Source organism: Hippopotamus amphibius, chromosome 9 (genome assembly GCF_030028045.1).
Source record: "Hippopotamus amphibius kiboko isolate mHipAmp2 chromosome 9, mHipAmp2.hap2, whole genome shotgun sequence".
Taxonomy (NCBI): Eukaryota; Metazoa; Chordata; class Mammalia; order Artiodactyla; family Hippopotamidae; genus Hippopotamus; species Hippopotamus amphibius.
Window position 1 is genome coordinate 83397759 of NC_080194.1, and position 17358 is coordinate 83415116.

Genomic DNA, 17358 nt, shown 5'->3' on the forward strand with positions numbered 1-17358 from the left:
CAAGCACTGTCAGCTGTTAGTTATCTCCTATAATCCTGACATAACCGTGTGAGGATAAAAGTCATTGGGATTCCAGGCTCCTGGATCTCTTATCCGTGTGCCTTGTCTTGGCCAGGTACCTGGACTTCTCAGCTCTGCCTAGGCCAGGTGGTGAGCTGTGGAAGCAGCAGGACCTGCTGCCTCTGAACACAGAGGCCAGGCGGCCGCAGCCTCTGGGCCTGCCAGCAGCGTGTGCTGGGGCTGGGCCAGGGGTGGGGGCCTTCAAGATGCCAGCAGGAAGGGCAGGGAACAGGCTTTGCCTGGTGTGGGGGGAGAACTGAGCACGGTTTGACTTTCAGATGACGGCTCTAGCAGGATCACTCCCCTGACTGTAGTCAACGTCTGAGATGTTTTCTCGGATGCCAGTGAATCCAACCGCTTCCAAAAGCAAGGCGTCTCTGCTGGAAACCCAGCCTATAAGACCCAGCCCAGAATGCAGCCTGGAACATCTGCTCCCAGCACCTAGTCTGGAAGCATCTTGTCCTGACTATTCTGCTTGGAATGGCGGAACTTCTCCCACACCATTCTCAGGCCACCTCACCCAGCACATTCCAGGGATGACCAAGCACTATGCCAGGGAAGGCGCAGGGTTAAGCCCCAGGGTCAACTCCCTGGAGACAGAACACCCTTTGGTCACAAGGTGGAAGAGTTCCCTCAAAGACACTTCATGAGGACGTGCCAGTTCCCAGGGTCCTGGCCAGGCAGCTGCTAAAGAGGACAGTCACACAGCAGTCAGCCCCCCGGCCCAGCCCCAAGCCCGGAGAGCTGTTCCTGCCCCATCCACCAGCCTGGGCCCAGGAGAGGCTGCTTGGCTACCATTTCCCTTGGGCTTCACCTCCCTTGGGAAAAGCAGTGCAACTCTCCCACACTGTGCTGTGGACCAGAGGCCTTGCAGTCAATTCCACAAATACTTTTTTGAGCCCATACGACATGCCAAGTTTATATTATAGCTACTTCCTACATCTTCCTCCCACTCCCTGGACTGATTCTTTTTAATTCAGAACCCTTCTTGGAACTTGACATGGTGCTTACGCGTAGCAGAGCTCAGTACATGTTTAACTGAATCGCAGGGCAGGGCCACTCAACTGGGAGCCCTTTTCCTGTCTCGCCTCTTGTTGGATCACCTCTCAGCATTCACCTTCCAGCTCGACCAACCCCCTGCTTCCATTTCCCAAAACATCTCATAGCAACTAACACCTGCAGGGTACTCTCCACATGCCAGATTCTTTATCCAGCACTTCATGGTATTATCTCATTTAATCCTCATGACAAACCTAATGAAGAGAGAGCACTGTGTTCAGTCCTGTTTTACAGATGACGAAACCAAGGCCCAGAAAGGTTTAGTGCCCGGTGGTAGAGCCAGAATGGAAACCCAGGCGATCTAGGTCCACAGGCCGTGTTCCTAAGCCTGAATTTCACCTCCCTGAATGCACCAGATGCCTCACATGCTGAAAAGGCCAAGGGGACCATCCTGGCCCCTCTGTTTAAGACACCCGTGCCCCACCCTACCCCAGGCAGCAGACACTGATCTGTGTGTTAGATATTATCATATATCATCTCATTTTAGTCTAGCTATGACTATTTCCTTTTTTATAGCTGAAAAAACAGCCTCAGAAAGACTAACTTGCCCAAGGTGACCAAGCTAGTTATCACTACATCTATTTCTAGAGCTTGTCCCACTGCTCAGCACGGCTATTTTACGGCCCCTGCCCCTTCAGCTATAGGCCTATCAGGAAAGCCTGAACTTCACTGACCTTTAGAGGGATGGTCCCAAGGGAGCTATCTAAACACTGCCCACTGCCCTGTTTTGATCTTTCCCTAAACAAGTGTGGATTCTAGAGGGATCCAGTCTGCACGTGACGGAGACAAATGTATTATAAATAAGGCATTAGAAATGTGTACTGCTTTCATTGAACTAGAAGTGGACTTCAGCATGAGCCATCTAGGGCTGGGTCCCACGTGGACAGAAGCTCTGAGTGTGGTTTAGAGAGAGGTGAGACTGACGGGAAGACCTACAAATACTACACGGAAAAGCTGAGACTCTGACGGCTGAGAAACTAAAGAGGAGGCAGAAGACTGGTTTGATGCAGGGCTCCTGGAGCTGCCGGGAAGGAGCTCATTAACGGATAAAACAGGAAAGCCTCGGAATCTACTTGGAGAAGGTGGAGAATTTGGGGCTTTGCTCAAGCAGATGTTAAGAGTTGGATGGCGCTGAGTAGAATCTAGGAAGGAGAAAATTCACTGCCTTGGGGTTCAGGTGAAGAATCACAATTGCAAACACTTACATAGCACTTATTCTGGGCCGGGCACCGTTCTAAGCATTAATTTGTTAAGAGAGAACATTTCAAATTTAGAACCGGGGAGTGGGCCAGACAAGCCAGTGAGGACCCAGGAGGGTAGGACTGCGGCTAATGCTATGAGTTAAAGCATTCCACAGAATTGGTTGTAAAGGTGCTGGTAAAACTGGGCGCCTGTAACTTGGCTATCTGGCGAGAACCAATTATGTGCATCTCTTCCCAACTCTGTTCAGCAGCAGCACGTTGGTAGCTTGAAATAGGCCATGGTGGACGCAGTTACATCACAGAAATCGACAGATGCTACGATGACGCTCTCCCCTCCCCCTCCCCCCAGAGCCAGCGTGCCAGCATCCCAGCCTAGAACCACGGAATATGTACGGGTCCTGCCTCGCCTACTTAAGGAATCCACTCAACAAGCCCTGATTTAGTACACGCTCGTCCAAGCTGCCAGCTCAGGTACTGTGTAAGGCTCTGGGGATAAATCAATGAAAACACATAGACCCTGTCTTCATGGAGGTAACGATCTAGAGGTGGAAACAGAGCTAATATTAACACAATCCGTTCAATTGTGAGTTAATGCCACAAAGGAGAAATATAGGGTCCTGCAGCCACCTCGCCCTCCCCCACCTGATTCGCAGCTCAATTCTCTGGCATTTTTCGTGGAGAAGCAAAGCACAGCTGCCCCCACCCTCCTCTCGCTGCTCCTGTCTCCAGCCCCACACCTCCTGTCACTAACAGGTAACTTCTGCAGCCACCAGCGGGCCATTTCCCAGGTCCTCGGACAGGATTTCAGCCTAAGGGGCAGGAACCCTGCCTTAGCAGAGCCGCCTCAGCAAAGCCCCCTCCTCCCCCGCTGCACCTGGCCAGGCCCAGCTCCTGCCACTCTTCTGCTCCCCAGGACGGCGCGGTTTCCATGGGAACTCACTCACTTCAAAGGGGAACGAAGGAGACTGGAGGGGAGGAGGGAGAGGGAAAACTGGATTAACCTCAGCCTCTTGGCCCCTTCTCTGTGCTGCTGGCACCCTAAGCCCCAAGTTCCCGGCCACCTAACACCATCCAGCCCACAGCTCACAGCCCACCTGCGAAGGGGAGGGAAGGTGTGGTCCAAGCTCAATTTTAACTTCTTGGGGGGAAAACCCCTGGGGTGAGGTGGGCCTGGGGAAGGAGAGATTTGAGCTGGGTCCAAACCTGAGGTCCCCACTCCACGGGCCTCCCCTCGGCACATCCTGTCTCAGCATTGCTCCTGAGCCACAAACACAATTACCCGCGATGTGCATCCAATCATGGGATCTGCTCGGATTAGACTGCAATCATTAATCTGAGCGGGAGCTCCTGGTTGCCTTGCTGATTAGCCCAGATGATGCTCTGGTATGATCCAATTAAAGACAGACTCTGTCTCCCACCGCCCCCCCCGCCCCCACCACACACAGTTTCCACATCAGAAGGAACCAATACATTTCATTAGCACATCCTTATACACAAATAAAACCTCAGGGCACTGGCAGGCTCTTTCTCTCTTGTCTCACTGCCCCCTGCTGCCCTGTGGGCCTGGTCAGGGAGGGGCCTCCCCCAGCTTCATTCTTCTGTAGTTTAGGGAGGGGCCTCGGTGGGGGCTCCCAAAAGTCAGTGCCGGGCACTCACCTCCGTGGAAAGGGTCTGGTTACATTTATTGACATGAAATGCCGACTCCCTGATGTGCCTTGGAGCAGCCAGGCTGCCCCAGGCAGGCAAATCTAATTAGAATCACCTGACCCTCCAGGAGGCGGAGCCCCCTCCCTCCCCCCACAAGGGCTGTGTGGAGGGCGGCTGGCACTAATGGGAGAGGTGTGGTTGTGGGAGACACCCTGGGGCCCCCGGGGCCGGCAGGGCTGCAGAGGAAAGAACCGGGCAAGGATGCTGAGGTCCATCTGCTCGGTCGTCCTGAGATGCCACGCAGCTGTGTTTGGCTGGACCGTTGGTAGCATCCAGCCTGGGACTTCTTCACGGTCAGACAGCTACAGAGACAATTTGCGCAAATAGCATGGGCTGTGAGGTGACAGCACAGTGGGACAGGGTGGAGCGCAGGTGTGGAGGTGACGGATGTTGGCTGAAGGAGGGCCTGGGACTTCATGCTTCAGGTGACATCACAATGGACAGCTCCCTTGGGAAGGCTGCTCTCCCCCTGGCTGGGCCTGGGTGGGGCATGAGCCTGGGATCTTGGGAAGGGCTACAGAGCCTGTGGATCCCATTGGCGGAAACAAGGGAACCAGACACAGAGCCAGGTGCTGACGTGGGCTGTCTCATAATTCTTGCTGAACTGCCAGTCAGGTTCTATCACAACACCAAGGCTCAGAGAGGTGAGCACAAGGAGGGGGCAGGACTTAAGCCTAGGTTTCCAGAAACTTTTTGTTACGCCACTAATTTGGGGTCTTTCTAGACTAAGATCTGTGCTCCCTACAGGTCCCTGCCCCCTGGGGTCCCGGGAGGTGTCGGGGATCCGTCTCCAGTGCCCATATGGATCACCGGGGGTCTTGTCAAAGTGCAGATCAGGAATCCTCAGGTCGAGTGGGGCCTGAGATTCTGTGTCTCCAATCAGCTCCCCGGTGATGTGACGCTGGGAGTCCGTGGACTGCACTTGGAGCAGCAGTGATCTAAATGAGGTGTAATGACTGTACTGCAATCATCAGACCACCAGGCAGTTTTCAGAGGCCAGGTCACTCTCCTCTCCCTGCTTATACTCCCCACAGGGCACAAGCCCACCACGCAGGTGAGTTTACAGGCCCTGTGCAGCCTCGTCTTCCCACACTCAGCTGCTCTGGCCTTTCTGGGAACCCACCTCCTCTGCTGGAAGTTCCTGCCCCTCCCATTTCTCCTCCTGCTGAGCTCTCTTAGTCTTCAAGATCAAATTCAGATACCGCCTCCCCTGTGAAGCCTTCTCTGTCAAAGCTCTGACCACTCTGTGTTGGTTTCTTGTTTGTGTATCTCTCCGTTCCTGGAGAGGCAGGGAAGAGCTCACACATAACCTTTATCATTTACTCTCTTCCCCCCAGAGCCCAGCACAGCCACCTCCACGTAGTAATAGCAAGGGTTCGATGCAAGTATGAAGGGAGGACAGGAGAGCAGGTCCCATGTGGGGGCAGGGGAGCTGGGGTCCTCCCCAGGGTCTCTGACAGGTCCCTTGACCAGGTCCCAGCATTCAGGGCCCAGGGCAGAGCTCTCTACCCCTAGGAGTCGGGCCTGGCCTGTGTGCCGGGCAGGGTGGGGACCAGGTGCCGTGTTATCCAGGCCTGGGAAGGACCTCGTGTCAGGATGCAGGGATCAGAGCCCACGGCTCTGGACCCCCAGCTGTTGGCATTACAGGCATTCAGCTCATCTGAGGGACTCAAAATGATGCCAGAGATAATGACAATGACAGCAGTAGTTACCAGCATCACCATAAAGCCACTGGTGCTGCGGGGAGGGGGTGAGCGCTGACTGAGGGTCCATTCAGTCTTCCTGTTCACCCTGGGTGGGCTGGTCCCCATGGGAGTGGCGTTAGCGCGCCCACTGCAGTGCATGCCCAGCCAGGGGTCGTCCCCACTGCTGATGCACGGGGATGTACGTGCCCACACGAGTGAATGTGAGCAAGGGTCTGGCCTCAATACTGCGTGCTGACTTGGGCATCTTTTCTTTGTGATGTGGGCTCCCCATGGATAAATGATGGCTGAAGTCCCTGCTGGGGCCTCGTTCAGATCTGCCCTCAGAGGACTGCGTCTTTGCCCCAAACACGTACACAAGACAGACCGGAGTTTCCCTGAGACCCTCCCACCCTCTGTAACATTCAAGGCCCAGCCCTGGGTGCAAGGGCCTGATGCAGAGTTAAATGAGACAAGCGGCCTACTTTCAGCAAACTGTCCATCTCGGGGAGGCTGCCAGAACCTATGGGCCACGTACAACCTCTATTGCTAAAAACCAAAGACTTCCATGAATCACCGTGTGGTCCGAGCACCAGCTGCATTAGATTCACCTGGAATGCTTGTTAAAAATTCATGTCCTCTTCCTACAGCTCGACCTACTGATTCAGCATTTCTGAGCACAGAGTCCAGATATACGTGCTCTAACAAGTGCTCCCAGTGGCTTTCAGGTGTGCTAAAGTTTGCTCACAACCAAGTCCTGCAGGATGTGTGTTGGAGTGAAGGTGACAGTGGGGCACGCGGGGAAGGGCAGTCCTGGGACGGCTGCCTGCTTGCTGAGTGGAGGGGGTCCTTCTACTCATCAGGGCTCACCTCCCCAGCTGGGCTGAGGAAGAGGCCCTCCTGGAAGACAGAGCCCAGGCCTCAGTGCCCTCCCTGGACAATTCCAGGAAGCTGGAGCCAACCCAGCACAGCCAGCTGACGGCTCTCTGCCGTGACTTCATAGAGAAGGGGAGGAGAGTGGCCCTGGCTACCGGCTTCCATGAGCCCACCCACATCTCTCAGGGCTGAGCTGCGCCTGAGGCTGCTTGGCGGCTTCTGAGTGCGGCCCAGCCAAAGCGTCTCCTACCTGTACACAGCTCGCTTGTCAGCCTCCAGCTGGGCCTGGGGGTCAATGGGGGCACTGGGCACGGGCGTGCTGGCAGCAGCCGAGGGTGCAGAGATGTGGACAGCCTGGGCCTTAGAAGGGGCCTGAGCGGTCGCCGTCATCTGCAGAGACAGAGAGAGGAGGCGTGGGTTAGTAGGGCCGGGACCGCGAGTTCCCCGGCTGGAACCGTGAGGTTTACCTTGTCCTGTGATGTGTGTGTGGATGAGAGAACCTTTACAAGAGAACTGTGAGTGTATAATGAGTGTCTACTTGTACATGTGCTACGGTGGGAAGAAAGTGGGTGTTTCTTCACATGAGAAAGTTCTGGAGAATGATTTAGGACCATCCAAAACCAGGTGGTGCTAAAGTGAGCTCACTTTAAGAGCCACAGTTCTTAATGCAAATTAAGGTGGTGGCCTCTGCCCAGAAGCAGAAAAAAACCAGAATGATGAGCCCTTTAAATTGTGCTTATGAGTCACTTGGGCTGTGCTGGGCAGTGTTAGGTTTGATTTGATGACTTTGGAGAGCAGGAAAAAACAGCTGAGTCAGTTCTCAGTTGGGCAGAGGTTTATTCCATTTAACGCAAGCCAGCGGTAACTGTCCTAATGGTTCTGATTGATGGGTGCATGTTCTGCAAATCTGGTTTACCTGGGCACTTGAGGACAAGCAGATTGTAGTGGACAACAAACAGACGTCTGTTCTTAACCATAACAAATATTTAGGGTAGTATCTCTCCTCCTATGTTACATGTTTTTGAAGGTGCCCCTGAGGCCCCAAGTTTGTGCCCATCAGAGCACCTTTTTAAAAAATATTGTATATTGGACTTTCTGTATGAGAGTTCATTAAAAGAAATGTCTAAACGGCTTTCAAATTTTTGGCGACCATCTTTACAGAATTGAATGCTTTTGTATTTTATTTTCCATAGTCAAATGGATCCTCGAAATGTCATGTGTGGTGACATGCCTCAACTGTTCCCTTCCTCCGACTCATCCACACTGCCTGATAGCTCTCACCCCCTGTGCTCTTGGACTTGACAACCTTTTCTGCCTGCTGGGCTAATGCCTTGTTCACAACTTCACCCCCGGCACCCAACTGACACAGAGTGGATCCTTTGTGTTTGCTGGGAAAATGAATGAGGGAATAAACGAGTGAACACACCTTGAAAGAATCGGGTACTTTACAGCTGGAAGTTCATCATATGATCCAGATCCCTGCTTTTTGGAAGAAAGAGTATTGTATTTCCATGAATACAAGCACCAAACACTTGCTGTTTCATTTTCTTCATTAGATCTCTGTTCAGATGCCACGTCTTCACAGTAATATACCCTGCTATCCCCTTACTCTGTCTCATTTCACAGCCCTTATTACGACAATGTATTTCACAGCCCTTATCATGAGCAGATACTATACATCTACTTGCTAAATTATTTTCTCTCCCACCTCCAACTCAAATTTAAGCTCAAAGAGGGCTGGTTAACCGTTGTGTTCTTAGGGTCTAGAATAACCTGCCACTAGTCAATGCTCAACAAATGTTTGTTAAATGAATGAATTAGTGAGTGATGGGTGGTAATTAAAATTGAGACTATAAAAGAAATATACTGTACCCCTTGAGGCCAGCAAGGTACCATGCTTGACTCTTACTGTCTCCTGTTTTTGCTTTTTATTTATTTATTGGTCATGTTGAGTCTTCATTGCTGAGTGTGGGCTTTCTCTAGTTGTGGAGAGCGGGGGGCTGCTCTTCATTGCAGTGCATGGGCTTCTCATTGCAGTGGCTTCTCTTGTTGCGGAGCACAGGCTCTAGGTGCATGGGCTTCAGTAGTTGTGGCACGTGGGTTCAATAGCTGTGGCTCGCAGGCTCTAGAGCGCATGCGCAGTAGTTGTGGCACACGGGCTTAGCTGCTCTGAGGTATGTGGGATCTTCCCAGACCAGGGATCAAACCCGTGTCCCCTGTATTGGCAGGCGGATTCTTAACCACTGCACAACCAGGGAAGCCCACTGTCTCCTGTTAATAGCTTTTTGTCTTTGAGCAAATCCCTCAACTTTTATAAGCTCCTACTTTCTCATCAGTAAGCAAATTGGTGTTCTTTTAGGATTCGTGAGTATTAAAGAGGTGCTATAAGGAAGGAAGTAGAAGCAAATGCTGTTCTAATTTTCAAAATACAGAAATAAGGTGGCATCAGAAAAACTAAATACTTCTAATCTTCACATTGATCTGGGCTAGTTTCTTTCATTCACTAATGCAACTTATTATTTTTCCCAATACTTCTCAAGTCCCCACCATGTACTAGGCACTGGGGTGATCAGGATGAACGCCGGCTATAATGGAGCCCACTTTCTGGGTTTAACATGATTACGTAGCTGGCAGATCAGGAAAATATAGTAGACAGAGATGCTGTAAATGACCTCAACAATGAGATCCTCGTGGAAAACGTGGAGCGACGTGGTCTGGTGGACAACTGTGTGGATTAGGAAGCTACACCCAAAGGATGACAATTAAAGGAGAGGTGTCAGCGGGAAGAAGGCTTCTAAGAGATGCCACATGCTTTCTCCTCAGTTCTCTTCTTCAGCATTTTTATCAGTGATTTAGAGGAGGTCTGAAGAAATGCTCAACAAATTTATGGGTGACATGAAACTGGGATCCAAAAGATCTTTACAGATTTTGGCAACATGCTAAATCTAATAAGATTAATTCTTGTCTAATAAGTTGGAATTTAACAATTCTAACACTTTGGCCAAAAAAAAAAAATCAATAATATAAGTGCAAAAGAGGGAGACATGGCTTAGCAGCAAGTTTTAGTTGACAACAGGCTCAGTATGTCCAAAGTGTAATGTTTCTGTCAAACAAACAAAGAAACAAACAAAAAGCTTAAACTGGGGCTTCCCTGGTGGTGCAGTGGTTAAGAATCTGCCTGCTAGTGCAGGGGACACAGGTTCGATCCCTGGTCTGGGAAGATTCCACATGCCGTGGAGCAACTAAGCCTGTGTGCCACAGCTACTGAGCCTGCACTCTAGAGCCCACGAGCCACAACTAATGAGCCCGTGAGCCGCAACTACTGAAGCCTGTGTGCCTAAAGCCAGTGCTCTGCAACAAGAGAAGCCACTGTAATGAGAAGCCCATCCACCACAATGAAGAGTAGCCCTTGCTGTCCGCAACTACAGAAAGCCTGCACGCAGCAACGAAGACCCAATGTGGCCAATAAATAAAAATTAATAAATACAGTTATTAAAAAAAAAAAAAGCTTAAACAGATGCTCTGTGAGGACCCATCAGCAGAGGCACAGCTCACCAAAGCTTCCAGTCCCACCTACTAAGTGGAGACAGGTGCAGGCAAGTACACTCAGAGGAGAGTGGACCAGGCTGCTGAAGGGATTCTGAGGAATATTTGCAGGAATCTGCAATGTGAAGAAAGATTTGGGGGATGGGAGGGAGATGGAGGGACATGAGAGCCCCCTTGGAATATCTGAAAGGGATTAGATTGTGTCTGTTCTGTTCTGTATGCCCCAAAGCATCAAACTACAACTGATGCATTAAATCTATAAAATGCAAAGGCAGATCTGGGTTCAACCCAAATAGTAAGTTTCCAAGCCTCTGAGCTCTCCAAGGCTGGGATGGGCTGCCTCCTGGAAGTGGTGAGTTTTCACCGGTGCAGGGGCCAAGCAGACTCCCGTGGAGGCGGTGGAAGGTCTCTAGCCGGGTGGGCTGCCTTAGGTGACATCTGAAGTCCCTCCGAACAGTGACAGGCTCAGACGCCGTGAAGGTGCTTTCATGACAACTACCCACCTCCAGGGTTGGCGTGGGGCTCAGATTTAGATGACGTACAGTGTGTAAAAGTGCTTCAGAAACTCTAAAGTTCTTCCCATATGGAGGGGTGGTTGTAGTTACCAAACACGAGATTTCCAGAACGTGCATCTTTCAAAAAGTAACGCACAGTTATGTGCACGGTTCGTTTAAGGGTAAAATACAGGGTAGGCTGGTGTGTTCTGCTCTGCTTGGTCCACTAAGGGTGAATTTCCTCATGTCCTTGAAGGAATCCACAAGGGGCTTCTGTGAAGATGAGCTTCTAGGAGAGGGAGGGTGGGGGGGAGGGGCTCCTTTTCCTCTCACCTCCCCTTTCTAGGCAGGACTTTGGAAGAAGGTGGGGTGGAAAGCCCTGCTGGGGCCCAGAGGAAAGTGTAAGTCAAAAGCCGTCACTTGCCAGCATCCCAGGAGACCCCAGCTGAGAGGCTGTTATTGGGGCTCAGAGAGCCAGGGAGTGGGGAGAAGTGAGCAGAGCTGGCCTGATTTGAATTTACTTAGCTCCTGGGGGCCAATTCAGCAAACCCTGCATTTCCTCCAGATTTGGAGAATATTTATCTCCAAATAGATTTTTTTTTCCTAGCCAGAGACACCCATTTCTCAAGAACTGGAGCTCAGAGGGAGAGGCCCGCAGCTGTCCCAGGGCCCGGGGACAGGGAGATGAGGGTGTCGGTGGTGAGGTTCTGGGGGAAGGTTTTAGGCCTAAAGAATAGAAGCCGGGGGAGAGGCTGAACAGATGGAGGGCAGAGACCCCTTGCTCTGGCCTATGGACGGATGCCAACTGATAAATTTTCAGGAATTATGCAAGCTGGTTGATAGCATATTGGTAGCCTGAAACTGGCCATGGTGGGAGTAATTACACCACAGAAATGGGCAAATGTTGCAAATCAAGTCCTCTTTCCAACCCCCACCCAGAGAGCTGGTTGTTAAATATTTACAAGCACACCGCTAGTGTCAGGGTTTCTCTCCAAGTTTCTCCTATTCTCCTCAATCTGGCACGTGAAGAAACTACACTCTATGAGACCACTTGGTGTGCCCACAGCTGGTCCCAGGACTGGCCATTCCAGACCTGGAGGCTTCCTCCAGGGAGAGAGTGGACAACCTACCCAGACAGGCAGTGAGGCTGGAATAAGAGAACAGGATAATGATTAGCAGGTGGGGAAGGGTAGCAGCATTCCCTGGGGGGCTGCCCGCTGGGAGCTGCGCTGCTGGGTCCAGAACCTACACAGAGTCCTTGCCGTCCTCCTGCCCCCCCACAGATGCTCTAACCACGGGACTCTTCCCTATCATCCGGCTGGATCCAGCCCTGCATTACGCTGGGAGCTAAAGGGCCCTGCCCAGGTTCTCAATTGGTGACACCTTGAGATGAAAGCTGCTGACGCCCCTCCCCCAAGCCTCAAATGCAGCAGGAAGCGTTGGGGGTTGTAAGCTGTGTGTGCAGGAAGGCGGGAAGGCGGGATCTGGAGGAGCTGAGAGATCCAGCCACCCCAACAGTCTAGTCTGGCCGTGAAGATGAGCAGGGGAGATGCTGTGTGGAGTGGTGCCTACCTCGGTCACCCTCGCTGACACTGGAACGCCCCGCTGATGCCTTCCGTCCGGCTAAGCACCACACTTTCCCAGCTGTAGGGGACAGTGGCACATTGTGCTCCAACGAGCTAATAAAGTGTCTCCCTGGGGGTTCACGTCCAACAAGGATCCCATGCACTGGGTTGGTGGCACCCCCATTTTACATACGAGAAAACAGAAGCCACTGCAGCAAAGAAACTGCTGGAGACCACCGACAGTTTCTGCAGTTTCTGCCGAGGTTGGGACAGAAACCAAGGGCTTTCAGACTAAATCACACTGCGGGAGTGACCATATTTAATCACTTCTCTTTGAAGGGGAGAATGGGAAGACTTTTCCCCTGAGTGGAAAGCGGCAGAAGGGGAAGGGCGCTAGCGTCCGATGCAGCGTCACTCCCCAGCACCAGGCTCTGGGTGTCCCTCAGCTCACCCATCCTCACAGTCGGCCCCTTCTCCCCAGCCCCCAACAGACCTCGCAGATCAACTCCCCAAACACTGGTCGTGCCAGAAACAGTGCTTCCGGTGGGGGAACCCAAGTAGAAGACCTGTGTGGTTTGTTAACTGAGGGTGGCTCAGTGCTACTCTGTTCACTTCCCTGACCGCACAGGGCTTCAAGCCTCAGGGTGCACTGACCCCAGGGGCGTCAGCGGCCCCCTCCCGCCAGCTAGCTTCCACGCAGAGCTCCTTCCTTCTGCTCCTGGGGGGTGGGAGCAGGTGGGCCTGCTGAGGGATGATGCCAGAGTCTTTCTAGCACCCCAGGGAGGGAGTTTGCATGAGCCACTGGCATCAGATAGAACAGAATCCAGCCTTTGCTGGGCCACCTCGGACATGTAACCTTGCCTTGCGGGGCTTCAGTTTGCTCAGCTGTGACGTGGCACTGATGCTCCCCGACCTCCCACCACTGTCGTGAGGATGTCTGGCTCCTTCAGTGGACGTGGCTGAGCGTCAGCTACAGGCCAGGCCCCTCTGCTCTGGGCTTCCAGGCCCTGAGGACGCCGTTCGGCCGCGTCTGCCCACTTGCCTCTCCCCCCACTAGACTGTGGGATCCTAGGGGGCAGGGAGCACGTGTATCCTGTTCACTGCTGTAGCTCGAGTGTCTGAGATAGAGTGCCCGCAGCACCACGGGATACAGGGGGGACTGGTGTGGGGCGGATGGGCCTTCCCACCAAAGGATACCTTTTCAGCTGTAGATTTCCCTTCTTGACCCTGAATGCCTCAGGCCACAACAGAGAAGTCACAGTCCCCGACCACATATTTATTGGGAGTGGTGGGCATCCAGCCCAGAGCTGATCAACCTTTCTGATCCAGGGTCCTCATCTGTATGTGGGGAGTAGTCATACTTAAGGCGCAGGGTTGTTCACGTTAAGTGAGACAATGTATGCAAAGCAGTGGGCCTTCGTAGGTACCCAGCGCACAATGGTGATCGTTACATAATCCTTGCAACCTGCAGCCCACACTCCAGCTGGCCACTTCTGCTTCTGTTACCTGCACTGCCCTGGGGGTCCTGACCCTGCTGAGGGAACCCTCTCTCCCATACGCACCCAGGGAAGTGGGCGAGGCGTGGGCCCAGGCACAGGGGGAGAGGCCGTGGTGTCGTGGGAGGAGACATTACCCATCGCCAGCGACGTCACCTCGGGCAGTTTCCCTCTCGGGTAAAAATGGAGCTCATGATACCTCTTCCTGGGCCTCTCATGACTATATGTGAAGGTACATTACTGCACATAGCGAAGGCTCAGTGAATCCTGGTTTCTAAGCAGTTTTAATGCTTCTTTTTGCTAGCATTCTCCTCTGAATCCAAACCCCACTGCCTACCCATCCCCTGCCCCAGACACCTACACCTCCCATGTCCCCCTAAATACACCTGTCCCCCCACAGCAGCCCTGCTCTTTGTGACAGTTACAACCATGTACCTCCCACAGGTCTTTTCTGCAAACCCTGGGCAACCTAGGTCTGCACCTTCCCAGCGTGACTCAGCACAGACACCCCTCCTAAGGGGACACCCCCTCTTCTGACCTGGCAGTGGGGGGGCTGCCCATCCCCAGTGCCGGCCCACCAGGCCCGGGAAGCCTTGTGTTCTGAGAACATTGCGCGTTGCACCAGCCTGGCCCACTAGGGGCCGCTGGGGCTCTAGCAGGGCTGGGCTAGGCTGGCTGGGGAGCGGGTACTCCCTGCAGGGCCAGGGCAGGCGGGTAGGGCCAGATCTGGTTTCCTCACCACCAGGAGAGAGCCCAAGACCTGGGAGGAGGTCAGGGCTTGGAGCCACTTAGTAAGTATCAGGTTTGGCCTGAACAGGTGGGAGGCAGAGGGGGCACAACGGATGGTTTTGGGGGGAGGGCACAGCCCACAGGGCGTCCCAGGCCTGGACCTGCTCGTGGATCTGGCCTTGTCTCCAGGACAGCGCCCGTCCCTTCCCCACACCCCAGCAGACCCGCCTGTGTGGGGGTGCCTGAACCCGCCCGATGATCTACATCTTCATGCCTTTGCTCCCACAGCTGCCTCAGCAGGACATGTCCACGCCTCCCTGCCCTGCCTTCCCAATGACCACATGTAAACCTACCCCTCTTTCAAGACTCAGCTGGAGGGAGCATCAGCTCTCCCCAGAAGTCTTTCCCAATCCTCCACACCCCCAGCCCAGTGGCCCCGACACCTGCCTCGCCTGCATGTGCCTCGAACCTTAAACCCTGTAACACTTCGGGCCCTCATTTGTCTGTCTCCTTGAGTGGATGGCACTCCCAGCTCCCATCACCACGCCGGGCTCCCGTGGGCTCCCAGCATGTTTGTTAAATGACTGAATGACAGACTGGATGAGGAAAGGAGAGAGTGATGTATCAAAAGGCTCAGGGATCCAGAATGCAGAGAAGTCAACCATGTCTCCTCCAAATACACCCCCAAGCCAACCCAGTCAGCCCCGGGGAGAAGAAGGGCTGGAGGCAGAGAAGGGCACCCCCATTTAGGAGCATGTTTGTTAAATGACTGAATGACAGACTGGATGAGGAAAGGAGAGAGTGATGTATCAAAAGGCTCAGGGATCCAGAATGCAGAGAAGTCAACCATGTCTCCTCCAAATACACCCCCAAGCCAACCCAGTCAGCCCCGGGGAGAAGAAGGGCTGGAGGCAGAGAAGGGCACCCCAATTTAGTTCAAACATGCTCCTGGGACAGCAGGCCTGGGTCACCTACCTTCTGATTCCAGGACCGACCAGACAGAACAAACTACAGGAAAGTCACTTTGTGATGTAAAATGGGGTCTTAAGCAATTAATTAATTTAAAAGGGTTTGTAGCCAGCAGTTTACAAAATGAGGTTCAAAAATGTTCACTGGCCCTGTCTGCACTGCCAGGGGCTACTAACATGTGGCTAAAGGGAGGAAGGCCATGGACTGGGATCCAAGTCTTTCACTTCCCAGCTTTGTGTCACTTTCCTGGGCACTGTCTGCTCCCCACCTTTCCCGTCCATCTCAGGGAGACCTCTCACTTGTATAATAGTCCCACACCAGTGACTTCCAGTGTGTGTGTGTGTGTGTAAGGGTGTGTGTTTACAGCTAGAAACACGTACTTGATAGGCCTATTGTGTTCCCAATAAAAAGGAGAGTAATTAAAGTTCAATCCAATCTTGGCTACTGGAGACAGAGTGCAAAAATCAATGTCAGGACCATGGGTGAAAGAAAGCTGGAAAACATCATTGTACTTTTCATCCTCACACTCTCGACAACCCCGTGAGGCAGGGAGGGCAGAAGTTATTCCCATTTTACCGATGCAGAAAGGCCCCGAATGGACTGTAAGCTCCATTAGGGTGGGAACTATTGATTTCGTGTCCCCAACAGGTGGCGCAGGGATGGCAGGACCCACGGGAAGCACCTGACATTTATTAAGTGGCTGAGTGAAAGAAATAGTACTGTCATTACCTGTCCCAATTGGTATAAGTCACCAGCAGGGGAGTGGGACAGGCCTAGGATTCCTGAATTGCTACCACGTGGAACTGAGTCAGCCCATGCTTCCTCCTCCAGACCACAGACTCCAAAGACAACACACACTGTGGGCCGTGCTCACCCATCCCCCTCCCCCTGGGCCACACAGACACCGGAGCGACTAGAAGATCAACCGGAAAGGGGGACAAAGCACGTTCCAGCTCCTCAGGCCTGCTGCTGACGGATCACCTGTTCCCTGATTTATTTTAAGCTTTGTAGACTTGGGCCATCAACTATTTTTGTAGCTGTTTAGAGCATTCATCCTGCTTGAAAGCAAGAGGATAGATAATAAAATGTCTGCATTTTTTTGGTAAATATAAGAATTCAGGTAGGAAGTTTATCAAATAAAAACCCTAGACAAGGCCATGAAAGCAAGTATTTCTTCTAGCAAAGTCCTGCTGCTAGTCCACCGTCCCCTATGTCAGGCAAAAAGTCCCCACGGTCAGACCTGAAGGCTGTCTTTGCCTTTGCCACAATGAAGAATCCAGGTTTGGAGTGAGCCGGAGTTCAGGGACATGTCCAGTTTAAAGACATGGGTGGCCCAGGCAGACCAGGGAGAGAGGTCACTGTGCACAGAGAGAAGAAAGGCCCAGCAGAAAATAAAAAAGAGAGAGAAGAGGCCGTTTTGATGAATCAAAGCAAGGGAAGGCAGGTCGCCCATATGGTCCCTGGGGTGTTGGCCCCAGGGGCAGAGGGAGCTGTCAGTCACAGCCACAGAAAAGGCTTAGGGGGACTTTCAAAGCTGTGGAATTAACTCTATTGCTGCAGAGCGAATGTGTCTCACCGGCAGCTGAGCAGAAGGCCCTGCAAGGCAGGGGGCTCCAGCCCTTAAAGGGATGAGAGGAATGTAAAGTGTGAAAACATCTGAACCCACTTCTGCCTGTCCCAGCTGCATGGCCTGGACGGTGGGGGGGTGGGGGGCGGTCTATTCACAGCCAGGGGCCCGGCCACATCCCCTCCCCCTCCCCCTCAGGTTAATGAAACCAGCATGGGGATCCTAATGACTGATCAAAGCCCGTCCAGCTTCCCCAGATGTCTGCTCCCCTGGCCCCACCCAGAGGGGGAATGATGCTGGGACAGGGAGGGAAAGAAGGTACTCAGAGGGCAAGGGAGACGGGTCTGGCCTCCCCCAACACAGCTGGCCCAGCCTTAGCCTTCCTGATGCAGGATGGGTGGGACAG

General features: G+C 52.9%; 1 protein-coding gene across 2 annotated transcripts in view; it reads right to left on the minus strand.

The window, feature by feature from the left end:
* Positions 1–17358, minus strand: part of PKNOX2 (PBX/knotted 1 homeobox 2) — a 256121-nt gene that overhangs the window by 56076 nt on the left and 182687 nt on the right. For both annotated transcript variants that reach the window (XM_057695958.1, XM_057695959.1), the window contains one exon: positions 6837–6976. In XM_057695958.1, coding sequence (XP_057551941.1) covers positions 6837–6976 — 140 coding nt within the window. The remainder of the gene's footprint in view (positions 1–6836; positions 6977–17358) is intronic.